The sequence below is a fragment of the Ambystoma mexicanum genome, chromosome 1p (genome assembly GCF_040938575.1).
Source record: "Ambystoma mexicanum isolate Mex_15411 chromosome 1p, UKY_AmexF1_1, whole genome shotgun sequence".
In the NCBI taxonomy this organism is placed as follows: Eukaryota; Metazoa; Chordata; class Amphibia; order Caudata; family Ambystomatidae; genus Ambystoma; species Ambystoma mexicanum.
This window is the reverse complement of record NC_090921.1, coordinates 797,166,044-797,193,802: the sequence shown is the minus strand read 5'-3', so window position 1 is coordinate 797,193,802 and position 27,759 is coordinate 797,166,044. Positions and strand designations below refer to the sequence as shown.

The 27,759-nt window shown below is 45.7% G+C and overlaps 1 protein-coding gene across 4 annotated transcripts in view; it reads right to left on the bottom strand.

The window, feature by feature from the left end:
• Positions 1 to 27,759, bottom strand: part of TDRD10 (tudor domain containing 10) — a 1,872,714-nt gene that overhangs the window by 1,368,463 nt on the left and 476,492 nt on the right. For all 4 annotated transcript variants that reach the window (XM_069652002.1, XM_069652018.1, XM_069652008.1 and 1 more), the window contains one exon: positions 26,828 to 26,987. In XM_069652002.1, coding sequence (XP_069508103.1) covers positions 26,828 to 26,987 — 160 coding nt within the window. The remainder of the gene's footprint in view (positions 1 to 26,827; positions 26,988 to 27,759) is intronic.

The window sequence follows — 27,759 nt, the reverse complement described above, 5'->3', positions numbered from 1 at the left end:
AATCGTCGACGGTGCTGAGCGTAGGGCTTTGTGTACAAGCAAGTGCTGGGTCCTGCATGGGGAAATCACGCCCAGCTCATCCTATCCCATGTGCTTGGGCAGCCCGACCTGTGGTTGGCCAGGCCCAGCTGAGCGGAGTGCAGGTTCGGGCAGGAAATGGAGGGGGGCCCTGGTAACGGGGCGCCCATCCAGTATCTAAACGCTCATGAAATATACCTCTGGGCAGGTCCAGCAACAGGGTGAGTTCCACGACCTCGGAGCCTATTCTCCGGCAGACCGGGCGCCCGCACTCTGAGCTTCCAATGAACGCCTATCTTGGGGATTCTATTGAGCACCATACCTTCCTAAAGGGACGGTCAGTGTTGGCAGTAGCTCATAATGGCTTACGTGCCCACCAAGCAGATAGGAGCCCAATCGGGCGACATCAAAAGTCTCATACAGGCCCAGAAATGGTCTAAAAACCAGCAAATAACGGTGGCACGGATCAATTCCCTGCAGCCTCAGGCGAACCCAAAGTATCATACGGCCACAAAAACTGACTTACAGTTCATGTTGATGGAGATCAAGAAGGAGATGAAGGATAACGCCTCCCTCCAGCCTAGCCAAAACCATGGAAGATCCCGATAGACATGAGAGAGCGGTGGAAAGCAAACTAAGGAGTTGGAAACTACCCTATGAGATCAAGCACACGAGCAGTCGGAACTAGCGAAAAGAGTGAAGGGTCTGGATCAACAGATGGAATTTGTCCTCACCAAGCAGGAAGATGGTCAAAACAGAGTGAGGCGTAATAACATCTGTATACGTGGGGTCACTAAACATGCCTCTGATAAAGAACTGGAGAAGTATGTAATTGCCATATTCCACCATATTCTGGAAGAGGCTGAGGACCTGGAAGTCACCCTTGATTGGACGCACCAAGTTTTCTCCAGACTACAACAAAAGAACGATCTGATCCCCCAACATCCTGACACAAGGTCACGTTGTTCAACTCGAGGATAGACTCATGCGACAAGCCAGATGTTTGGAGGTGATCTAATTCATGGGGATCCTATCTTACCATTTCAGGACCTTGTGCAGGAGACTCTGCAGAAAAGGAAGAGCTTGAGGCTGGTGACGGGTTGGCTCAGGGAGAAAAAAGTGAGATACATATGGGCGCACCCATGCAGGTTAATATTTGAACGTGAAGGAAAGGCAAATAATATTGCTAAAGAAGAGGTTGCGGGCTTAAGAGACTCGTCAATCCACGTACCGGGTAATTTGTATTTGTTTATTTATATTGCGCACCTTGCCCAAGGGGATTCTGGGCGCACGTTTAGTGAGCGGTTACAAGTTACAACAGAGATGGAATGTACAATTTACATTGTGTCCGACTTTACAACATGTTCAAAGTGATGTAAACCGATGAAGAAGCGGAAACTATTACAGATCCAACAGATAAATACAATAAAACAATATTTTTTCACATATATACATAATGTACATCATAGCAGATAACGAATACAGGTATAACAGGAGAAGGGTGCATAGAATTTCAGTAGGTGGTCTGGCCAGACTAACGGTCGATGATGGGATTAGAAGCTGTAGGAGTGTTGTGTGGCAGCTAATGCATCCTGTTCAAGAAGCCACAGTTTGGTTTTAGCTTTGAAGGAGTGACAGTAAGGAACGTTTCTCAGAGCGTTAGGAAGGGAGTTCCAGAGTTTGGCTGCAAGGACAGGGAAGCTAATGCTGCCCGCTGTCTGCATTTTGAAAATGGGGCTAGCCAGTGGGTATGCTTGGGCAGATCTCAGTGGTCTGGAAGCTGTGGGTTGTGTGAAGCACGTCGATAGGTAGGCAGGGGCTGCGTTGTTCTGGGCCTTGTGGGTTAGAACGAGTGCTTTGAGGGATATACGCTGAGAGATGGGTAGCCAGTTTAAGTTGCGTCTGGTGTTAGAGATGTGGGAGCGCCTGGGAATGTTGAGAGCTTCTTATGGCGTTGTTCTGTGTGACCTGGAGTTCGTCAAGGTTTCTTTCACTCGTCCCTAAGTAAAGGGCGTTGCAGTAATCAATTTTCGACATGAGGGTTCTGGTGAGAATCAGACAGTTACCCGTTGTCAGAAAGGGGCGACAAGCTGTAATCAGCTTACAGGTGTAAGATGATGCAGAAACAACTGCATTGGTTTGACGATTGAGGGATAAGGTGGAGTCAAGATATATTCCCAATGTTTTTGTAACATTGGAGACTTTGATGATATTCCAGTCAATAATAAAGGAGTTGTATTTGGGGTCAAACTTGGTGAGTTTAAATTGAGAGCCTTGTATGATTAGGTCTGTTTTTTCGTCATTAAGGCAGAGCTCATGATGCGCCATCAGTCTGTATGGCAGTGTAGACTGTGTTGAGAGCTTTAGTGTCAGTTACATAGTCACCAGTGTTAGGGATGAGTATCTGGGTGTCATCCGCATAATTCGTTTAGGAGACACCCAGATAGTCAAGCATATCAAAGAGTGGTTTAGTAAACATGTTATATAGTGTTGGGGATATGTATGATCCTTGTGGGACTCCGCACGGAACGTGGGCTGGGTCAGCCACTGCAAGTGAGGAGAAGACACTCATGGTTCTGTTTGCTAAAAATGAGCTAATCCATGAAATGGCTGCATCCGAAAAGTGAGCAGCAATCTTAAGGTGGTGGGAGAGGATTTGATGATCGACCAGATCGAAGGCTGCTGAAAGATCAAGGAGGAGCAGGAGCGCCTGCTTGCCCTTGTCTTTCAGATCCTCGATTTGGGTTTTTAAATCTATTAGTGCTGTTTCCATGCCGTGTCTGGGACGGAACCCAGATTGTCTAAGCCCAAGAAGATTGTTGTTTTCGAGGTAAGCCTGAATTTGGAGATAGGCTGCTCGATCGAGAATTTTGAGAAGGTAAGGCACTGTGGTGATGGGCATGTAATTAGAAGGATTATTGGGGTCAAGGTTAGGTTTTTTGATTAGGGGGATGATCCAGGCATCCTTAAGGTTGTCGGGTACAGTACCCGATTCAAAGGAAGCGTTGATGAACGCGGTAATGAAGAGGCGAGATCATGTGCAGCTTCCTTTAAGATAGGTGCTGGGCAAGCGTCACCTTGGCAATTAGAGGGCTTGAGCTTCGTAATGATATTTTCTACTTCCTTGATGGTGAGGGATGAGAAACAGAATGGTTTAAAGGAATGTTTGGGTGAGGTAATTTTGTAGGACGTGGGGTTGCCAGATGGATCAGAAAGTTGGCTTTTTTTGCATTAATTTTGGAGTCGAGCAGGGCAATTTTGTCAAGCAGTGCTTTTTGAATATTAGCACACCACTCTGAGTCAGAGGTGCATTGTTAGGCAGAAACCTGTGCAGTTCCCTTAGGGGCCACTGCAAAAGATTTAAGACTACAGGTGTTTGGCGGTAAACCCACTTGATAGCAGTCTGTACCACACAGATTCACTTGGTAGCTGTGGCTGAGCAGTCAGACTTCCCTCAAGAAGAGTTAATCAGTATGCAGAGTATACACAATAGGTACAGAGACACAGTAGCACAAAAACACTGACCAGAGCTTTGGTGTAAAAGTATATAATTATTTATTTAAAAACACACTTGTAATTTACACTAGCAAAAACGAGGTAAGTAAAATCAGCACACAGTCACTATCATATATATACAACTCTATTCACTTATTAGACAAGTCTTAGTGAGAAACAACACTTAATTTCAGACAGAGGTGAGCGCTTAACATAAGATGACACTCTAATAAGTTGTAAAGAAAGGGAGGAAAAAGGCAGAGTTAAGGAAGCACACAAGTTTCAATACTTGTACAAAGAACCACAGTAAGGCAGGATAGGCAGTGTTCTACTGGAGAGCAAGGAAGTCAATTGCAAGGCCCACTCTTGGAGAGAGCAAGCAGAAGGGGTCCAGGTTCACACAGTGGGGTTATGCCCAAAGGGTCTTGTAGATAGTTCGTACAAAAAGGATGAAATTAAAGTCAGGCAAAGATAGCTAGGTTGTCCCAGGCCAGCCCAGGTTAGAAAGTCGAAGCTTTACCGTCACCCCGAACGGTCTGTCGCAAGGGAAGCCAGTTGGGACACAGTACCTTAAGTGTGAAGGAAGCTCCAGCGGGGGCAGTTGTTCCTGGCAGCAGGTGCAAGTCAGTGTTGCGTCCAGAGGAAGAAGAGGTCTCGCCGAGGAGGAAAGATGAAGGTCGTTGCATTGCCAGGGAAGAAACCAGCCGCGGAGTTCTCCGGTTAAAAGGTACTACCCTTCTCTTCGCGGTAGTGGTAAGCCATGGTATTCCGGTTGCCGGGGTGCTTGCCAAGGGCAAGGCAGCCACGAGATGCTCCAGGAAGGTGAAAAGAAGGCAAAACTGGTTATCCCCACCAGTCAAAGGAAGAAGACTCTCCGGGCTGGAGATCTCCTCTGTCGTCGGGAAAAGTGGTGAGACGGTTCAGCAGGGCTCCACCTGTGGTGTCATTGTTGCAGGTCGGCTCAGCTTCTCCCTTCTCGGATTCTTAGGTCCTGTGGCGACGTCTGAAGTTCCAGTCCCCAAAGCCCTGCTTTTAAGCAGCACACCCCCATTCACTCAGCCTAGCAGTCAATCAAACATGCTAAGGGGTGAGCCGGCCGGCCAACTCACCACTTGGGCCAATCACACAAGAGTGCGACTTGATTTACCAGGTGAGTTACTCAACCCCCTCCCACACCCGCTGTGGTACCCAGACAGAGTGGCACCACTTCTGGAGGCTTCTGTGGAGAAGCCCGCCAAAAAGTGGAACAAAGGGCTCGACTTGGGTTGGAGTCACAGAAGAGAACACAAACGCCATTTTAGAATCAAGTTCTGGCAAAAAATACCAACCAGTGAATTAATATTAAATAAATAACCCGGCGGTATGTTCGAGGCTATAAGAATTAAATAATTAAAGTTGGTAGCCTCGAAAAATGGGAAAATCCCATACAGATATATTTGCGGTCGAATATAAAAAGTAGTATCCACTGCCACCAGCCAAAACTAGATCAGGGGGGACGGAGACGTGCCCCCTCGAACAACAGACCCCGGGGCAACCGAATTGCCCTGACCAGTACGTCCACAATATGATGGTTTAGTACTGGTTTCTGTTCATAATTTGGGACTAGCAATGGTGACTTTACATGCCCTGGGAGACAGTAGTCAGTCCCAGGGTATGGAGTCTATGTTGGGGGGTCGCTACGACACCCCTGGGTTACGGCACAGAGGGTGCTGTGTAACCCACATCAATAAAACACGAGACCCTATGGAGTAAAAGACCCCATAACCCATAAAACACATGGGGCCTCATTACGACCCAGGCGCTAATGGGTTTGCGGCGCAGTTAAACTATGAGCGCCTAATTACGAGGTCCCTTTGCGGGACCCGACCTTAACGGCTGGTGTAGACTAGCCGTTAAAGTAGGGTCCCGCAAAGGGACCTTGGTGCCAATTACGGCACCGTACCTAGCGCCTTCCCCATTCCCATTGAGCCCTATGGGGCAAAAATGGGAATGGGGAAGGGCCATGGAGGAAGGGGGAATTACCACCCCGCCAACCTTGTAATGGGGTGGTAATTCCCCCTTTCTCCATGGCGGAGTCGGTAATTTACCGGCATGGACCATGGTGCTAATAGCACCATGGTCTTCCGCCAGGGTCGTAATGAGGCCCATGGAAAGTTAAAGGAACACCTCAAATCATGTCTATGGGCCTCATTACACAGAAGGCGGTAATGGTTAACGGCCACCGTTAATGGTAACGGTGACCGTTAACCATTACCGCCTTACTACGAGGTCCCTTAGTGGGTTGGTGCTTTAACGCCTGCTTTTTGCAGGCGTTAAAAACCAACCCGCTAAGGGACCTCGGAGCTAATTACGGCACCGCAAAATTGCGGTGCCGTAATTAGCGCCTTCCCCATTCCCATAGAGCCCTATGGGGCAGAAATGGGAATGGAGAAGGGCAATGGCGGAAGGGGGATTTACCAGCCCACCAACCTTGGAATGGGGCGGTAAATCCCCTTTCCGCCAAGGCGGTGCCGATAATTTACTGGCATGGTCCAGGGTGCTAATAGCACCCTGGATCGCCGCCTTCCGTGTAATGAGGCCCTAAGAGTGGGAGCAAAAGAATCTCACTCTTAGCAGGAGAGAAAAAAATAAACCCCAAAAATCCAGCAAAGCTGCTGGGGGACTCACTAGGTTTGGGAAATTAGCCTTTCAGAGAATTCTCCCAAACACTCGCCCACCCCCCCAGACTAAGGGTCAGGAGGATTTAATCCACTCCTGGATGAACCTCATACCTCTAGTCGATGACATACATCCTAGAGAGTCCATCAGCATTTTGATGGTGACACCCTGACCTGTGCTCAATGGTGAAATCAAACCCTTGCAGGCAGATAGACTATCTCAATAGTTTTGGATTTTCTCCCTTCATTTGCATTAACCATCTCAAGGGTTGGTGGTCAGTCTGAATGACAAAAGTAGAACCATACAAGTATGGCCTAAACTTCTTCAGTGCTCACACAATAGCAGAGCATTCTCTTTCGATTGTTGCCCACCTTGTCTCAGGATCCTTCAGTTTTCTACTGATGAAGCAAATGGGGTGCTCCCTACCCTTCTCACCCAGTTGGCTAAGGACTGCACCTATACCTACATTAGAAGCATCTGTCGGCACAATGAAAGTTTGGTGATAGTCAGGAGCTCTCAGTACTGGTGTTTGGCAAAGAGCTTTCTTTAGGTTTTCAAATGCCTAATTGCATTCCTCATTTCATTTGACCTCCTTAGGGAATTTTGGAGAGGAGATCACATTCAGTGGAGAAGCTATGGTCCCACAGTTCTCAATGAAATTCCTGTAATACCCAGTGAGGCCTAGGAAGGCTCTCACCTGGGTTTGAGTAGTAGGTGTTGTCCAATTTTGCACAGCTTCAATCTTGCTGAGCAAAGGCCTTATTTCTCCACCTCCTACCTCATGCCCAAGGTAGACCACCGTACTCTGACCAATTTGGCATTTACTTACCTTTATGGTCAGATTGGCCTGTCCAAGAGCCTGCAAAACATATCCTAAGTGGTTCACATGTTCTTCCCAGGTTTGGCTGAATACTGCAATGTCATCCAAGTATGCCATGCAGAAGTCCTCCATCCCTTTCAGAACCTGGTTCACCATTCTTTGGAATGTAGCAGGTGCATTCTTCAATCCAAAAGGCATAACCTTAAATTGGTATAAGCCAACTGGGGTAGAAAATGCAGTCTTCTCCTTCGCATGGTCTGTCAGGGCTATTTGCCAATAGCCTGACGTAAGGTCAAATGTGCTGAGGAACTTGGCTGAACCAAGTCTATCCACCAACTCATCTGTCCTTGGCAAAGGGTGGGCATCAGTCTTGGTGACTGCATTAAGAGCTCTATAGTCCACACAGAATCTCAATTCTTTGGATCCTGCCTTTGGTACCAACACAACTGGGCTAGACCATGGGCTAGTAGAGGGCTCTATTACCCCGAGATCAAGCATCTTCTTGACCTCCCCTTTGATGTGGGTCCTTACATTTTCTGACATTCTATATCCTCTGCTTGTGACTGGCAGACAGTCACCAGTGAGTATATCATGTTGTCCCCAAGGGGTCAAGCCTGGTGAAAGTGAGAACAGAGAGGCAAACTGATTTAACATGGCTTTGCACTCTTCTTGTTGCTCAGGTGTCAGATTTGAAGAGAGATTTACTCCTTCAATCTTTTCGTCCAAGGGTAAGCCTCTGAGGAGATCAGGTAGAGCTTTGCTCTCTTCTTCCTCTTCTGTTGAAGCCAGAAGCAAGGCTCCTACTTCAGGTCTGGAGACATACGCCTTTAGTCGGTTGTGTGGAAGACTCTAGGAGCCTCCTTGGGATTGCCCAAGTCCACCAGATAGTTCACCTCTCCAAGTTTACCCACAACCTTGAAGGGTCCCATCCATTTATCTTGCAAGGCCCTCTGCCTTGTTGGGATCATAACTAGAACTAGCTGGTCTTGAGTGAACTCAACCATGTTAGCCTTCTGGTCATGCCAATGCTTGACCAGGGCTTGTCCAGCTTTCAGGTTATCACTAGCTTCTGCCATCATTTGTGATATTCTCCTGCAGAAACCTATCACATAGTCAGTCACTCTGACTGGCTTGGGGGAAGGAGCACTCTCCAACCCCTCCTTGATCAGGGCCAATGGACCTCTGACCGGATGGCCATAGAGAAGTTCAAAGGGAGAATAACATACTCCCTCCTGAGGGACTTCTCTATAAGCAAAGAAGACATGGCAATAGAAGGTCACACTTTCTTTTAAGGTGATCCTCTAAAGCACCTATCATGCTGTTCATGGTTCTGTTGAACCTTTCTACCAACCCATTTGTCTGAGGGTGGTAGGCGGTAGAGAACTTGTAAATAACTCCACAAGTTTTCCACATGGCTTTCATGTAGTGGGACATAAAATTTGACCCCCTGTCAGAGATTACTTCCTTAGGGAACCCAACCCTGGTAAAAATACCAAGGAGGGCATTAGCCACAGCCTGAGCTGTAATAGTCCTCATAGGGATTGCCTCAGGTTACCTAGTAGCATGGTCTACTGCAACAAGGATAAACCTGTTGCCTGAGGAGGTTGGGGGATCAAGGGGACCAACAATGTCAATCCCTACCCTCTCAAATGGGACTCCCACTACTGGGAGAGGCACTAAAGGTGCCACATTCTTGGACCCAACCTTACCAGAAGTGTGGCAGGTATGGCAGCTCTTGCAAAACCTATCTACGTCAGCCCCCATTTTTGGCCAATAAAAGTAGAGTGACAGCCTTTCCTTGGTCTTCTTGAAACTCAAGTGACTAGCCAAAGGAATCTCGTGGGCTAGTTGCAAGAACTGTTGTCTGTTTTCTTGAGGTACTACAAGCCGCTTGTAGTCTCCAGGTGCAGACTCAGTTGGTTCACTGTAGAAGAGGCCATCTTCCCAGTGCAACCTATACTTCCCAGGCTCTTGCCCATCAGCCTGAGAAGCTGCCTGTTGGCGAAGACCTTCCAGAGTTGGGCATTCTCTCTGTCCCTGTTGGGTCCACCTTCTGCCAGTAAAGACTGCAGCTCAGGATGGTCAACAGGATCCAGATCTCCAATGAGTTCCTGGCCTTCCACTAGCTCTTCTTCAGAGTCTAGTTCCACCATACAGGGTGGTACCTCCCTCTCAGCCTCAGCTGGAGGTGGAGTTACAGGTGTAACTTTGGACAACCTCGGGGAAGTCCTTGTTGGAAGCACTGGAGTGCTTGCTGTTGGCTGTTTCTTGGAAGTCTTGGGTTTCCCCTTTGCTTCTTTTTGTTCAGTGATAGCAAGTTGTAACTCTAGTGGAGTAGAAGTGATATCTTTCTTCATCATCTCCTTGGGAGTACCTCTCATGGTTCTCTTCCTTGCAGGTCTGGTGAGCTCCTCTAACCTTTTACTAGAAGGTCTGGGGGTATGTGACACTACTCCGAGAGTTTTCAGGTCATTACCCAACAGAACCCTTCCTGGCACCTCACTTTGTATGCTGACAGGTATCTTCACAGTCATGTCATTACACTGGATGAGAACTGGTAATTGGGGAAGCATCTGCACAGGCCCTCCAGCTAACTTGGTGAGGCGTTTGGGTGCCTTAGCAACATCCTTAGCCTGGAAAAACGATTTATCCACCAGTTATGCTGGCCCCAGTGTCCCTAATGGCAGGGGTATCCTGACCATTCACCTGGACACTGTCCTTATAATACTCTTTAGTATTATCTGGGATAGAGTTATAGACATCTAAATTCTTTTGTTCCCACAGACCCAGAGACACTAAAGAAACACTGGCTGAGACTCCAATGGGTTCATCAGCCAGCAGTAGAAAGTTTCCACTTGCGATTTGTACTTCCTCCTCTGGAGCGAAGGCTAAGGAGACAAGTTGGACCCCTGAAGGTTTACCCTTACATCTGGGATCTCCTTTCACATGGTCAGGCGAGCCACAAACAAAGCATTTACCAAATGCTTTCTGGAATGGTGGCTTGCTCTGACCTCCTCCTGGTTTACCACCAGAGGGTACACTACTCTGATTTGGTTTCCCTTGTGGTTTACCCTTATTGTTCTGTTTGGGGCCCTCTTTGGGATTGGAATTATTAGAATTCTCTTTGGAGTCCTTTTTTGGCTGCTTCCCCTCATCCTTTTTCTGAGTTACCCCAGAGTCCTTGTGAGTAGCCCTGTTGGCAACCCACAAGTCAGCAGCCTTAGCTAGTTTCCTGGAATCTAATCCCTTTGAATCAGCCAAGTGCTGTCTGAGCTCAGGAGAGCAGGCATCATGAATTGACTCCAACATTACAAGATTCTTCATTCCCTCATAAGTGTTCACCTTGTAACCCTTAATCCATCCCTCTAAGTTCTTCAAACTTTCACTCACCCAGGTAGCCCAAGGGGTACCAACATGCTTTTTGAGGGTCCTAAACCTTTTAAGGTACTGGGAAGGGGTCTTCCCAAATCTAGCTATCAAAGCTAGTTTCACACACTCATAATCCTTCTTATCCTCCTCCCTCAACTCCATTACCACATCAGTTGCAACAGGGGGGAGCCTAGAGAACAACCAGGAAAGTAACTCATTTCCTGTAATGTTCTGGAGCCCATGATTATATTCAAACAAACTCAACCAGTCCAACACATCCAACTTAGGTTCATACATACCCACCAACTCCTTAGGCATCCGGGGTCTGTTGGGACTGGAACTCCTAGAGGATTCGGAGAGAGAAGCACTTTCCACAGACAATTTTTTTATTTCTAGCTCATGGTTGAGCTCCATTTCTCTGAGCCTTAGTTCTTGGTGCCGTTGTTCTGTTTGAGCATTAATTCTTTTGAATTCTAATTCAAGCTTCATTTTTTCTAGTTCCATATATTGAGGATTAAGTGTGGGACCTGTTAAGGGTCCAGAAGGTACAGCTGGCAGGGCAGGTAGAGGCCCAGGGGAGACAACACTATCATCTCCCACCTCCTCTTCTGCTTCTGACTCACAGTTATCAATACTAACATTCATATCAATATCATTGCTGTTATCTACAGTTGCTGGAGTGGTAGGTTCTTTGGTTTGCTAACAACCTTTCTATCAGCTCCATTTTCTTGCCTTTAGTCAGGAGATTCTTATGTTTAAAGAGAACTCTTAAACAATCATCAGTTTTTGTAGCAAGGGACTCTTGACTATAACTTTCCATAGTTGACAGGTTTTAGAAAATACTTCTTTTAGTGCTAAGCTTTGTGGTTAGTTGCACTAAGGTATCTTTAAGCACACTAAAATGTATACTCAATACAAATCCCACCGCTGTACACCAGTGTTAGGCAGAAACCTGTGCAGTTCCCTTAGGGACCACTGCAAAAGATTTAAGACTACAGGTGTTTGGCAGTAAACCCACTTGGTAGCAGCCTGTACCACACAGATTCACTTGGTAGCTGTGGCTGAGCAGTCAGACTTCCCTCAAGAAGAGTTAGGCAGTATGCAGAGTATACACAATAGGTACAGAGACACAGTAGCACAAACAAACACTGACCAGAGCTTTGGTGTAAAAGTATATAATTATTTATTTAAAAACACACTTGTAATTTACACTAGCAAAAACGAGGTAAGTAAATTCAGCACACAGTCACCATCATATATATACAACCCTATTCACTTATTAGACAAGTCTTAGTGAGAAACATTACTTATTATCAGACAGAGATGAGCGCTTAACATAAGATGACACTCTAATAAGTTGTAAAGAAAGGGAGGAAAAAGGCAGAGTTAAGGAAGCACACAAGTTTCAATACTTTTATAAAGAACCACAGTAAGGCAGGATGGGCAGAGTTCTACTGGAGAGCAAGGAAGTCAATTGCAAGGCCCACTCTTGGAGAGAGCAAGCAGAAGGGGTCCAGGTTCACACAGTGGGGTTATGCCCAAAGAGTCTTGTAGATAGTTCGTACAAAAAGGATGAAATTAAAGTCAGGCAAAGATAGCTAGGTTGTCCCAGGCCAGCCCAGGTTAGAAAGTCGAGGCTTTACTGTCACCCCGAACGATCTGTCGCAAGGGAAGCCAGGCGGGACACAGTACCTTAAGTGTGAAGGAAGCTCCAGCAGGTGCAAGTCGTGTTTCGTCCAGAGGAAGAAGAGGTCTCGCTGAGGAGGAAAGATGAAGGTCGTTGCACTGCCAGGGAAGAAACCAGCCGCGGAGTGCTCCGGTTAAAAGGTACTACCCTTCTCTTCGCGGTAGTGGTAAACCGTGTTATTCCGGTTGCTGGGGTTCTTGGCACGGGCAAGGCGGCCACGAGATGTTCCAGGAAGGTGAAAAGAAGGCAAAACTGGTTATCCCCACCAGTCAAAGGAAGAAGACTCTCTGGGCTGGAGATCTCCTCTGTCGTCGGGAAAAGTAGTGAGAAGGTTCAGCAGGGCTCCACCGGTGGTGTCGTCATTGCAGGTCGGCTCAGCTTCTCCCTCCTCGGATTCTTGGGTCCTGTGGCGACTTCTGAAATTCCAGTCCCCAAAGCCCTGCTTTTATGCAGCACACCCCCTCAGCCTAGCTGTCAATCAAACATGCTAAGGGGTGAGTCGGCCGGCTCACCACTTGGGCCAATCATACAAGAGTGCGACTTGAGTTACCAAGGTAACTCAGTCCAGGGTGCCTAAACCCCCTCCCACACCCCCTGTGGTACCCAGACAGAGTGGCACCACTTCTGGAGGCTTCTGTGGAGAAGCCCGCCAAAAAGTGGAACAAAGGGCTCGACTTGGGTTGGAGTCACAGAATAGAACACAAACGCCATTCTAGAATCGAGTTCTGGCAAAAATTACCAACCGGTGAATTAATATTAAATAAATAACCCGGCGGTATGTTCGAGGCTATAAGAATTAAATAATTAAAGTTGGTAGCCTCGAACAATGGGAAAATCCCATAGAGATATATTTGCGGTCGAATATAAAAAGTAGTATCCACTGCCACCAGCCAAAACTCGATCAGGGGGGACGGAGACGTGCCCCCTCGAACAACAGACCCCAGGGCAATCGAATTGCCTCGACCAGTACGTCCACAATATGATGGTTTGTACTGGCTTCTGTTCATAATTTGGGACTGGCAAAGCCAATGGTGACTTTACATGCCCTGGGAGACAGTAGTCAGTCCCAGGTTATGGAGTCTATGGTGGGGGGTCGCTACGACACCCCTGGGTTACGGCACAGAGGGTGCTGTGTAGCCCACATCAAAAAACCACATGAGACCCTATGGAGTAAAAGACCCCAAAGCCCATAAAACACATGGAAAGTTAAAGAAACGCCTCAAATCATGTCTAAGAGTGGGAGCAAAAGAATCTCACTCTTAGCAGGAGAGAAAAAAAAAACCCCAAAAATCCAGCAAAGCTGCTGGGGGACTCACTAGGTTTGGGAAATTAGCCTTTCAGAGAATTCTCCCTAACATTATGTCTAGCGGGGCGACAGGGGATTCAAGTTCCTTGAGGATCTTGAAGAGTTACTTGGTGTTTGATTGGGCTTGGATGATCCTTTTATTGTACACTTCCTGTTTTGCAGCAAGGATAGCTTCTTTATAAGACAAGGAGGCTAACGTAAGGTTATTTTTGTTGATTAGGGAGGGTAAGCTTTTCCAATGAGCCTCAGCTTTCCTTTTTTCTTTCGGCAACTTGCGTAAGTGCGGTGTGAACCAGGAATTGAGGTGGAACCGTGGTTTTGTTTACATAATTTGATGGGGGCGATGGTATTGAGGGCATTTAGCATGAGGCGGTTATCAGTGTCAACTAATGCTGTAGGATCCGAGCAGGTGGAAGATGCCGAGTACAGTAAGGGCGGATGAGAGGTAGTAGTTTCTGAACCGTGATGTCCTTTTTGTTGCGTGTGTAAGTTGGAGGAGCAAGGTTAGGTTTAACTGTGGGTTGGAGGTGCTGTTGAGTGCACAGTTGGTGTAAGGGACTCAATCTAGAGTGCGATCCTTGATGTCTGTGGGCTCTCTGACATGTTGCGTAACACCAAAGTCGGCCAGGACATTTTCTAGGTCAGTAGCTTTGGAGTCATTCTTATCCTGGTAACCTAGATTGAGGTCACCCAGAATAATAATTTGTGAGTTAGGTTTTTGCTAGAGGCTAGCATAGATGTCTTCTACAAACAAGGAGGGGGGCCTGTAGATAAGATGTACTGTGGCCGTGTGGTTTGGTGAGATCGGTAATTTGATGGACAGAGATTCCGCTGAAGGCAGCTTAATGCTGTTGGCAACTCTGAGGTTAAGGGAACTCTTAAAGATGAAGGCAAGTCCCACACCTTTAGTTTGGCTAGTGTCTCTGCCACACCCGATGATAGAGTAGTTGTCAGGAATGGTCAGGGAAGGGCCAGAGGCCGCATGCAGCCAAGTTTCCGTGATTGCAAGAAAGTCAAGGTTTTCTGTAATGATGTAGTCTGCAATATCTAGGGCATGTGCAGGGACGGAGCGTGCGCTGATAAGCACACCTTTGATATTAGCAACCGTAGAGTCATTAGGTAGACGGGAGGCAATGTCAACCCTGGGAGTCGGGTGGACTATAGTTTTGTTCTTGCTAGAGTTGGACATTTTGTCAGTCACAGGATTGTAGTGGTGGTAGGACCAGTGAAGACATCTGGAGGCTAGTCTTTGATTTCTGACTGATGAGGCACAGGGTAGACTTGGTTGATGGGGCAGTGGTGTATAAGGGGCAGCTGAATGTGCCTGAGGTGGGCGGGATAGAGAGGTAGCAGCCAAAGTCGGTATGTCTGTGCCATTCACAGTGTTGTGATAGGTGGGTATTGCTAAGTTGTTAATTGTTGGAGATTGCTGGCGAGGTGAATGGCACAAGCGCAAGCCGAGCCTCGAATTTCTGTATTGATTAGAGCAAGGTTGGTTGGGGGTAGGTTTGGTTGCGAAATGTAGTAGCCAGAGTGCTGGCTGGTTTAGATAGGGATTAGGATCTATCATGATGGAAATGAGTGGGAGTTTGTGAGATGTTGCTGTACTGTATGAAGGCGAGGACAGTGCATTAAGCTGTGTGGTGGAGGTGCAGGGCAGTGACCACGTTAGAACCTGCACGGTGAACAAAGCGTAAGTGGCAGGGTGTAACATAGGCAGGTGTGTAAGCTTAAGTGCACTAGCATCTGGGGATAGTAGGTGCTGGTGAGTATCACGAGTCCTAAACATTTTAAAATACTCAGCGTGTGATAGTGTGAGGCCAATGGTGGGCAAAGGTTTGCAAGCTAAAGCGCGTGTCCACATCTATTGGGTTGCAGGATGGGCTGGTGCACAAGGTATGGCAACTGGTATGAGAGGGTAGCCTGTAGAAGAGCAGTAAGAGAGAGAGCAAAATGGGATACCATTCACATGCTATGTCATGCCTAGGCAAGGTAATTTAAGTACGGAATGCGCACGGTGACCACATTGTGCATGGTAGGGGTCAACAATGGCTGGCATGTGTCAGGTTCTCACATTCTGTACCTCACATTGGCAAAATTCCTAGGAGAATAGAGTGTTGCAAATACTATTTCAGGAAAGTTGGAAAGGGAAGGTGGTTTAAATAGTAAATAGATTCTATTTAGAGAGTAGAACAATTCTTGTAGTTAGTTGTTCTATTTCATTGTTATTTATTTTTTCCCTTAACTAACTTTCATTTAGAAAGATGAAAATTCCCCAAGCCAAGATGGTGGAACACTTTACCAACAGTGATTGGTGTAGTTTATAGCAGGCAGCATTGTGATGTCATTTAGAATGTTTCCAATAACTATCAACTGCCTTTCATTAAAGTTTTCACCAGAATAGGTCATGTTTTTGTTCTCTCCAGTGATTAAAGTTATAGTTTCCACTACACTATAGTAGAGTACTTATCTTTTAGTATAAATATATATCAGGATTTAAGTAGTAGTTCCAGTTATAGTGAGTGAAGATCTACAGAAGATCGAAGATTCCAAGAAACTTTGGTTGGCTGAGTGGCAGATTTTCCAAGTCAAGACAAAGCTACATTTTCAGTGTTGTTTCTTTAAATTCCAAAGAACTCTTTATTTTTGTCATGAGAACAATATTTGAACATTTGGATCAGTTTATTGTATATATATTTTTATCTTTAAGTTCTAGCTTAACTCTTTTACTCGAGAAAATGTGGATTGTTCAATTAATGTGTGCGTTTTCGCTTGTTTTTTGTTAACATATATTGTAACAATACTAACCTTTTTATTACGAGCGCGAGACTGTAGTTATTGCGCGCGTATTGTTTATTTTTTGACCGCGCGCTTAGAGAAAAGGACCCTATTGCGTTGCTTGAGTGTCGTGGCCATTTTGGATTTGCGTCGAGCGTCACGGCCATTTTGGAATTGCGTCGTACGTCGCGGCCATTTTGGGATTTTCTTTGTGCTTGCGTCGCGGCTATCTTTTGGATTGCTGAACTTTGTGAATCTTGGTTACGCTTCGCACATGTGAATTGAAAACTTTACAGAATTTTTATGATTGCATGATTATTCCACAAATTAAATTCCTGAAGACTTCATGGTGAAATTAATCTTCAGCAAAACCCACACCAGGTATTTTATATTAAACATTTTCTATATGAGGAAGTTGTTAACAGAAAAGATAAGATAGTAATAATTTTGGGTATTATTTCCAGGACAATATTAGTAAGCAAGGAATAAGAATTCAGTGAAGAAACGAAGTTTATAAGAAGTTCTTCTTTGGAAATACATTTAAAGTTTGGTCAAGAAAAGACAATTACAGAAGTCTGCTGTTTATGAGAAAAAGACAGAAGAAAGTAGCCTTTTAGCTATATAAGCATAGGCTTCAGGTTTGAGAACAGAGTTATAAGTTGTTTAGAATAGATATTGAGATTAGCATAATATTTAAAAAGATTGCCTTTTATTTTTAGGTTCTCTATTGCTTAATACCAGACACATTCCTGTGAAGACAAACAGAAGTGCCAGAAGCAAGAGTTCCTGTGTTTGTTTGTTTATCCATTCCCCTTTCCCCTTGGGTTTGCCTGGCCAATAGTTTTACGTAATAGGATTGTTGAGCAGGCAGGCTTTGGGGGCTAGGTGGGCCAGCTTCACTCCTGCAGGATTCAACTCTTCAGATCGTTGACAGCATGGCATGCATTTAACAGTAAAAAGTGGCGACCGACCGCTAGCGGCACGGTGACCAGGCTAATGCGCAAAGAATGTCCTAGGGTAAATGCTAATGCAGGAATCACAACAGACCAGTAAACACATTACAAAAAACTCACGTTGGCTATCAGGGTACATGTGCAGCCTGGCTAGAGTGGCAAACACCCGCTAAAAGCCCGGAGACAAAACTATGCAGAAGACGACTCAACAGTGACGTCTAAGGCAAATATATGATGGTTGAATTGGCGACCGACCACTTGAGGTACGGTGCCTGTGCAATGAAAGTCATAAGGTTAAATGCTAATGAAGGGGGTGACAGTCCTAACAATAAGGCAGTAACGAATAATACACATTGCCTGACCAGGTATAATCAGAGAGGTATGCCGGGGTAGAAAGGTAGCAGCTTAGCAACAAGGCACAGTAGATGCAAGCAGTTTAGGTTAGCGAAGTGCATGTGCAGCGGGGCAGATGTGGTACCTGGCCGCAAATGACACGGTAATCCTTCTGACCGGGGGACAATTCAGTTGTATAGCTTGATTCGAAGGCGGGCACAGGAGTCAACTGGTACAGTGCGGAATGAAGCACAGGTATATGAAGCACAGTGGGGATAGGGTCGGCGCCGTGAGACGCACCGTGAAGTGCGTTGCTATGGGTCTTACAGGTTAATGTTACAACTCGTCTAAGTAAATACGCATTGCAGCATCAGATTGAAAAGGAAGCCTTAGCACAGCAGTTGTAGGTGGCCGCACACAGAGTTCAGAGAGAAGTGTACTGGAATCACCATACCTTATGGCATCGGCTTCAGGTCGGCGCGGAGATGCAGAGTTTCTGGCAAGTGGCAAGTGCCAGGCATAGGACAGGCAGAGCGCCTTGTTGTGTCGGCCTCTGTGTTTGAGGCCGTCTTACGTCTGCCGGTTGCTGGTTGGGCCGAGTGACGGTGTAGGCAGCCAATGAGAATGTGGCAACTGCCTATGTGGACCCAGCAAAGATGCCGAGGCCTAAAGGCAAATAACGGCCATCTTGGAATGGCTTCCACGTAGTTCAACAAAGCAGGGACACGTGAAAAATCATATATATGCAGTAAAAGCTGTGTGGCAGATCATACAGCAGGATAAAGTCGTATTTAGTCGGACACGAAGCACAATGTCGGCGCTTTTCGCTCGTGTATTCGAAAGTGGATTTATGAGGTGGGAAGTGCCCACGGGCCTACCTCAATGTGGAAGGAAGCTCCGGCTTCCCTCCTACTGCGGTGCACTGCTCCTGCAGTGTTGGAGGGGTTCCTTCTCCTCCGGTGCTGTGCAAGTCTGAAGAGGCACAGGCTGGGACAGGCAGAGCACTTTGTTGCGTCTGCCTTTGTGTTGGAGGCCGGCTTATGCCTGCCGGTTGCTGGTTGGGCCAAATGAAGGTGTAGGCAGCCAATGAGAATGTGGCAACTGCCTACGTGGACCCAGCAAAGATGCTGAGGATAAAGGCAAATGAAACGTGCTTGAGCGAAGACTGGGATACAAGCAGGAGAAGGGGTCCCCTAAGAGGCCGGGGTAGACTAAAGTATATGGTCCTGGTGGGAGCGGGGCAAAATATGGAAAGGACTGGACTTATCTTTGCTATCAGCGCTTTGCTGGGTCTGCCATACAATAATCCATACGAGGAGGGCTGACATGATTATTGGAGTGGTGGGGGATTCCTACTTGGTTTTAGGATTTCTCGTGGGGAAGCAATGTTACTTAAGAATTCTCCAGGGAAGTTTGGGCTATGCATAGATAACTGAGCAGGGCTGGTTTCTTGTAGGGAGCGGGGGCTCGGGTGGGTTAAGGGTTTGGGAGTTGTCCTGCAACCATTGGGAGGTTACGTCTAAGTTTGGAGGAGTTGGTTGCATTTTTTGGGACAGATTAGAGTTTTTGGTTCGGTCGACAGTTGAAAATAAGAGTACGAGGAATGGAACAATGATGCTGGCATTGAAATAAAGCGGAAAGAGGCAGGTTGGAATGAGAGTCCTAATGGCTGACCTGGGATTTGTGACTCTGAATGGTCGGGTCTTACCTCCCCTCAGAAACGGCACTCTATCCTGCATAGGCTAACCAAAATGCAGACCTCCATTGCATTTCTTCAGGAAATTCACTTTTTGGAACAGGATGAAAGGAGATTGAGGCAAAAATAGTTCCCACATACAATATTTTGCCTCAAGTGGGGTAAAGAGTAAAGGAGTGGCAATCCTGTTGGGAAAGGGGATACGATTTACAACAAAATACATATCCATAGATCCAGAGGGGAGAGGCCTAATTGTCAAGGGTTTATTAGGTCAACTCGTTACATTGGAGGCAATCTATGCCCCAAATGAACACCAGGACCAGTATTTATCTACCTTGTTGGGAAAGTTGGGGGATCTGTAAATGTCAAGTGGTGATGGGGGAGACTTCAATTGTGTAATTGATCCTGGATTCAATAAAACACTTCAGCTGCTGTATGGGGGAATCACACCCTAGTACTCGTGAGAATGTTGAGGGGTACCACGCAGGTATCAGCTAGGAAGGCTTAGCGTCTCAATGACTTGGTTTTGAACGATGTGGAAGGCACACGTGGGGAAGGCAATACCAAATTACTTCTGGGAGAATAAGACGGAGAGTATGGATTGGTGCACAATCTGGGATGTAAGTAAGGCAGTGATTAGGGCAGAATTTATTGGGAGGACCTCAGCACCCATGGAAGCCTGGGAACTGACAAGGATAGAACTGGAAGGCCTGGTCCACGCTGCCGAGGGAACCACCAAGACTATGAGGGAGCTGAATAAAGCACATAGTAAACTAGAAATGCACATGGTGGATGGATCCGCACAAATGATCCTTCAGTCTAAGCAGTCGTTTTACGTCCGGGAAAACAAGGCTAACCTATTCTAGACGCCCACAAGGCATTCAACAGAATGGACTGCAGATTCTTAACTTCGACTCTGGAGTTATTTGGTGTAGGTCCTAGGTTTATAGAAATGGTCCTGGTTATTTTCAACATCCCTCCACAATAATCAATGTCAATGAGGAACCTTACCCCCATTATGAATATCACAATGCCAGTTATCCGCCTTGATATTTGCAATGGCTATGGAGGGCCTGCCTGATTAGCAGGGACAAGAACATTCTGGGTGTGACGTGTGCGGGAGTATAACAGAAGTTTGCTTATATGCCGATGATGTGCTGTTGTAAAGACATATTGAGAACACCACCTTCAGCATTGGGAATTCGGTGTAGTCTCAGGATTTCTGATCAATTATACGACATCTAACACACATAATGTGAAGGAGAATCCTGATGTAGTGGAGCAGCAATCCAGTAAATACCCCCTAAATTGGGAATTAGTAGATGACTAATTAGGTATTAAGTTATCTGCATTCTATGAGGGGCTTTCTAGTGCTAATATCCTTGGCCTATGCAGATTGACGATTGAAGACCTAAATAGATGGGACTTACAAGAACTGATTTGGTTGGCGAGACTGGCTGCATGAAAGAGGACACTGCTGCCAAGAGTAATATATATGTTCCGGGCCCTCCCAGTATTGATCCCTAAGGGAATGGTCAAACAGTTACAGGGGGAAATAGACTGGTTCATATGAAACAGGAAAGGACCTAGAATAGCAAGGGACATTTTGTCAAGGACCCCACTCCTAGGGGGTTGGGCACCTCAGATATTAAGAAATATCTGACCACTGCGCAAAAAGCACCTCTGCTGGAATGCACATTGGAATAGGGAGTTAAGGGATGGAAAGATGTGGAACAGAGCATGACGTACATCCCCTTTCAGAAATGGACCTTCTTGGATGGGAAGGGGAGAAATACGAGTGGACAATTTAAGCTTCTACAGCGTGCTCCTTAACGTACTGTTACAGAGCCTCGCATTCTCGAGGCATACCACCAGGAATGGGCCCACATTCGCAACGCACTCATAATCCTGATTTTACATCAGGGATGAACGCAGCCTACTTCAGTGGTTGGGAGAGGAATGGGATGACTCGGCTCGCAGATCTCTATATTGAGGGTAGACCAATAACATTTGAGGAATGAAAGAGGAATTACACTATTGGGGAACAGGAAAGATGCCCCTGTGCCCTAAAGCCAACATTAGATTACGAACAGAGGGGTACCACAGGTGGGAAACAGAGCTCCAACGGGGATGGAAATCACAATGAAAGAATGCATAGATCAGAGTAGGATCTCTAAATGATATAAACTTCTGGATAACGATATCCCGGGTGATAAATTACCCTACATGAGATGTTGAAAAGTGGAACTATACAAGATGATAGGGGACTGTGAGAAACCTGAAGGCACTGTCACTACTCCCCAGGGATTCTCTGTTCAGGTGGCCAAGGAAGAGCCATCGCTTTTGGATCACGACCCTGGGTGTGGATTAGCGAAGGAGGATCGCCTGGGCAGAGGGGTCCTTGGGGATTGGGGAGAGGGTGCCAGAGGGCGAGACATGGTATCCCCCATTTTCTGACAGTGATTTACCTTAACCTCCCTCAGCCCTTGTTGGATATTGTTACCCAGATCCTACTCCCCCCCCCGAAGTCAGACCAAGTCATGAGAAGAAGAAACCAACTCCTAGAGCAACAAAGATTACCTATAGGAAACACCACTATAGTACTGGGACGAAGACGAGTGGCCTGAAAGTTATAGAGCTGAAGGTCAGGCATGTCCTGTTAATTGGACTAATAGTGGTCAGGCAAGTGAGCCTGGGACTTCACACCCGCAGCCTATTAAGAGCCTTGTAGGTGCATAAAAGGTGGAATCCACGAAGAGCAAGAGAGCGAGAGAGCGAGAAGCCTCTGCGAGTAGAGAGCAGGAGAGCCACGTCAGCCCATTGGAAGCCGAAAGAGAACGGGACGACGAGACGCTGAAGGACGGCTGAGTGAGAGAAGCTGTCATTGCGTGGCGAGGGAGCCATATCTCCAAGAAGTCAGAGAAAGCTGCAGAAGGTTACCATGGAAGATACCGGTCCCTTTTGCTGTTGTCCAGAGCTGCTTGTTCCCCCGACTGGCAGTAACCATCTGAGGGGCAGGCGGTGAGACCCTGACCGCAAATCCCAGAAAGCACTTTACCAGGGAAACCAATGAAAAGTATTACACGTCCGGTTAGTTTCAAGAGAATGTAAGGAAACTCGGTGCGCGTATGAAAGTGAAGGAATTACATTGTAGCAGAGTGGTCGCGTGCGGTTTGCACGTTCTCGAAAGTCTCCAAATTAAGTAAGAGAGCAAATCAAGGCAAATGCAGTACTAGAATTGGATTTTGCAGGAACATTGCGCCGGAGCGGTCACGCTGAACGCGAGGAGTGAGCAACGCGAGGGGAGCCAGTGAAATGTGAGCAAAATGCTGATTGGGCAAAACAAAACTGTAAATGAAAATCAAGCAAATACAGTATAGAAAGGAGAACCAAAGACGTATCAAGAAAGCCAAACCCCGAATCTAAGAACTAGTGAAACCTTGTAAATCGCTGAAGTGGTAGAAAGCAGGGTAAGGGCAACTGGTTGCGTGACCTGTAATGGCTGGGCTGTACGGCCTATTAACTGCGCCTAGACCAGGACGCCCCAACAACGAGAAGTGTGAAAGCCACTTTGAAATACGATAAAGCTGAACAGTGGCATTTTGAGAATCAATGCTTGAAGCTTGGGGATGGGAACCCCTGAGCTCCTTTGGACCATTGTTTTTCTGGTGGATCCAAGCTTAAGCTTGGGGAAGTACTTTGTGGTTGAAACTGTATTCTGAACTTGTGAAGGGGGCTAGAGACTGCTGCAGACTTTATGTTGGATACGATTTAAGTTAGAACATCCCTACACTACATTTCTATATTAGACATGAGGGCAAGCATAGGTTTTGACACAGACAGACTTTTGAGTTGAACCTATGGACTGAGACGTTTCCTTAGTTTCTTTAGGTAAGGCTATTCCCACCATAGCTGTACGGAAAGTTAGGCCTTACACCCATCCTGATATTTTTAATAAAGATTTTCAAAACCGTTACATCTGTTGTCGGTGTCTTTTCTTGATACCATGCCTGTCTCACAGAACACATGGGAAAAAGCGCACAGGGCGTCCAAATGTGGCACGACAAAAGAAACTATGTATAAGCTATTTTATCGCTGATAACTTACCCCACAGAGAATTTGCAAAATGGCACTCAGTAGTCTCCACTCTGTTGGCGTGATTGTTGCTAAATCGGCACCTTCGGTCATATGTGGTGGAGTTGTCAGGAAGCCCAAGTCTTTTAGAAGGAGATCCTGGGTCATATCAAGGATATAACGGCAATACTATTGTCTACGGACCCGACAGTGGTGTGAGGAGTAAGGAATGGGAGACTGACACAGAGAGCTTATGATTGGGGTCCTAAACATTTATTAAATCAAAAAGGGGGTTGGAAAATGCCTCACTAAGCCTAATCTAGGAAGTATTTCCATACCTCAACCAAAACTAAGAGGTCTGTCATTTGTTAAGATATCCAAAGCAAAAACATGTCCTGTGCACAAAATCCTATTCCTCACATTCTAAAACTAACTATAATAAACAAAGGATTTTGTGTCTCATTTTCAAAGTGCACAAATGTTGAAACCCAACACAGAGGTATAAATCCAACCAAAAAGTTCCAAGTGGACAATGTTCACAGTTCCAGGGATTGACTCCCTTCTCCAGATTCCTTTTTACCAGTACAAAAACTTCAAACAAAGAATGACAAAATTTCTTGTAACCCAAGAGGAAAACTCCCTCTTCATGGTGTGTTCACAATTCTCAAGGAAATGGCTCAGTTCCCCAGGTTTCTCTTCACATTCAAGATACTTCAACGATCCTAAGGGCATGTGTTTTCCTTGGGTTTCTTTCTACTGTACTATTATTTGGGTGTGGGTCCCAAATTCGCAGAGCACCTGTTATACTCCCTTGCCAGGCTCTTTTCCACATTTACAAGAATTCAAACTCTCAAGGGCATGGAGCTTCCTTGAGGTTCTCCTCCTACTGTGACTTATTGCACACACTTGGCTTTGCCTGGTATACACTCCTGCCAGAACTTGTATGCAATTACTTTCAAGCACTTAGCTTTGCCTGGTATACTCTCCTGCCAGGACTTGGATGCAGTTACTTTTCCTTTTATCCATGAAATAACATTTGCACATTGTTGGCTTATCAGCATCGTCTCTTAAAGTTAGTTTCACTATTTGCTTCTTCTTTCACACATTGGGTCTCGGCCCGTTTTCCAAGACCATTCGTGTTTACTTCGCTTTCTCTCCTGTGATATGGGTTCAGCGACCCGCTCTTAGCATGGTTCACAAAAATGTTAATCTCTTCACAGGCTTCACTTTGTGTCTTTCGCGTAACTTTCATGAAAAGGGCACAGACTTTCAGGCAACCTGGTAACCTGTCCGTCTTCCCTGGGCTTACCAGGTAGTTGAAGTGTCTCTCGCATTTCTCAGCTTCTGTTCCTTTCAATTTGATGGCTCTGCATGCGTCCTGTTAGCCTCTGCGCCTTCGCAGTGTTCTTCCCGCTGTCTCGCATTCTCTGGATTTCTGTATTCTGGCTTTCCTTTCCACCATCTGCACTCGTCTCCACACCGCTTCCCACAGCATGCTTTCTCTCAGAGTTCTGACCGGTGTCAGCACAGGTCATGGCACAACTCAGCCTCTGCAGCTCTCCCTTCTGGCCGTCAGCTGGGGAAGATTTACATTTTTCAGGCATGATTAAACTACTTCCAAAGACTAGACCGTTGAGTTGGTTTACCGGCCATAGTCATCTTTATTGCTCTGTCCCTCTTTCTCATCTCAGTTGTTACCATGCTGCTCCTTGTGTGATTTTGAGGAAGCTGTTGTTGGAACTCATTGGGAGTGATCACCGCTAGTGATCATCACTAATCCTTGCCTCTTCCTCATCTCAGTTGTTGACACTTGTTTGATAGTGGGGAATACTTGAAGTAGACCTAGCAAGTGGTTGAGGGAGAGTGTTACAATATGCCACTATTATAATAAACCAGGTTTCATGAGGAATTTATCAATATAGTGAAAGCCGGCAGCAAGGTAACGGGAGAAACAATGGGCATGTCAGTATATGTGGAGGATATACATGCTTCATTCCTAACTGCTTCACTGGCGACTGTTTAAAGTTATCATTAGCATTGTTTATTTATTTTATTTTATGCAGATGTGGCAGCACACATCCTGAGGCAAGTGACCTGGGTTGTGTGCCAGGTTAATGACACCCGAGTTAAATGAGCCTTTGTTTGTACTCTCAAGAAACATTGGAAATTCAAGTAAGATTGCTTGTGAAAAAATAAAAATCCACCCAACTCTGTATGACAACCTTTGCTTGTAATCTTCTAATAAGTAAGTACCACAAACAGTCCAAAAGCCATTTCTATAAACACCATATACGTAACATCCATGAATGCTATTCAGGGTGCTATTAAACTCTTTCTATGAAAACACTAGTGATCAAGATGTTCACCAGAAAATAGGTGTAGCATTGATACAGAATCAAAACGAGGAGAAAGTCTAAAAAGATATGGAACCTTACTTCCAGTTGTGATAAGCTGCTGTGGATTGTAACAGACCCATGGTATATCTGGAGCAGTGGTGCCAACATTCCCATCCAGGGCCACAGAATCTGTTATTTAAATGCATACATTGCTACTTTGCAGTTTGAATTTGCCTCTGCAGTCTTGACTCCTCTACCTCAGTGTGGAGGTCCATGCGTCGGGCCATCCAGGCAAATCCACAATATTGCTGAAATCAAGACAAATGCCTCGCCCCATTTACACAGAATCTGAGCCGGTTTTGCAGTACTCGGTTCCTTTGTGGCAAACTAGATTTTGAAGGATGTCTTTTTTGATTTTTCTTTTTACATATTTGAACTCTGGTACATGGGGCAACAGCACAGCCAGCCTGGGGATGCCGGGAGGGGGGGGGGCAATTGCCCCTTTGCGCCTTAACCAGTCCACCCCTAGGTATTGGCCGCCGATTGGATGGTAGTGCTGCTGATCCAACCCAGCCAACAGGAAGAAAGGACATCTTAACTCTGCACTAAAGGTGACTTTGTGGTGGCGAAGTCTGCCTTAAAACAGGCAGTGCTGGAAGCGAGCAAAAATCTGTGGAATTCGACAATCTAAAGACAAGGTTTTTTTTAGACATACCCCTCTTGTGAAAGCTTATCAAGCACACACACACACACAACTTCCTCTGTTTAGGTACTTTAAACCTGGGGTATACTCCACATGCTTTGACACAATTTGCACAGATGGAGCTTGAGAAGGTGGCAGTAGTGTGGGCTATCCAAAAAATAAATTAAAAAAAACATATTTGGTGTGACAGGTATCAAATCTAGATAAACATACAGTGCATTGTGCATTAGAAGATAAACCTCTTGAATTAACCACATGCAGAAGGTGAATAATTAGAGTAATGTCCTTTGTTATTGTATACTGTTTTGTGGGAATGTATTACTTCACTCAGCCAATCTCTTGCATGCCATAACTCTGCCCATAACTCAGCCAGTCAGCACAAACGGGCCACTCCCCCCATATTTCAAAGGAGTGGGATCCCCCAGAGTATTTTTTCAATTTCTAGCATTGATTTACAGAAAAGTTGATGGTCACTCACAGTGGAACAAACCAAAGGGAACACTGCCTTATCACTGCAATGGTCTCATGATTTAATGCAATTTGAATGTCATTGTGACCTTGCTGCAGTACCATAAAAAGTGACAGAAAATGTGTTTTTTACCGGCAGGCCTACAGGTGAGTTTGTGTGTTCTGAATTCTTCCGGTCATTAGAAGGGAACACTGGACGCACAAGCAGACGCCGCCCACTGAAACTGGTTTCATGCAACCTCTCGATCGCCTGCTGTTGCGACTCCACAGAAGTAAGATGCACAAACGCGAAGCTGGATAGAGAATAGGACAATTTGTTTCATTGCTTGTATCTCTCCTTGCACAATGCCTATTTAATGTCATATGTAAATATTGGTATATTCTTATTGTAAATATATGTACTATATAACTGTAAATATTCTATGTAAATCTAAGAAATGTGCCCAATATTCTTATTGTAAATATATGTACTATGTAACTGCAAATATTCTGTGTAAATGCAAGAAATGTGCCCAGATGCCTCAGGGCTTGGCACACTATATAAATAAACACAAAACAATACAATGCTAGTCAGATAAAAAGGCATTCAATTCTGGATACCGATAATTATTTGCCTCATTCTGGGCACCCTAGTGAGAATTCCTAAACCTCTCCTTACTGTGTGATAACTATCACTTGAATCACATGTAATACAAGGGAGTCTCTAACTCCCAGCAATACTGATCAATTTTAGAGAAACAGGTCAAATGTGTATTTCAGTGTTTTCGCTCATTCAACCTTTTTCTTCTAATATTCATACTGCAAAAAGATCTGAAGTGAGATATTTAAAACAAGCAGCATAGAGATCTGGAACCCCTCCCAAGTTGTTATGCAAGGTATCACACACCCATGAATGCCTATATTCTTCAGTGTCTCATGGTTTGCCTTAGAGGTTGCATATTGATGTCTGCTACAGACTGTATCCTCTCTGTTGAATGAACATGCATGAAAAGTTATTTGCCAGTAACAATAGCTCTCAAGTGTTGGCATTTTCATAGCTTCATGTGTTTAGAACACTTCCTCGTC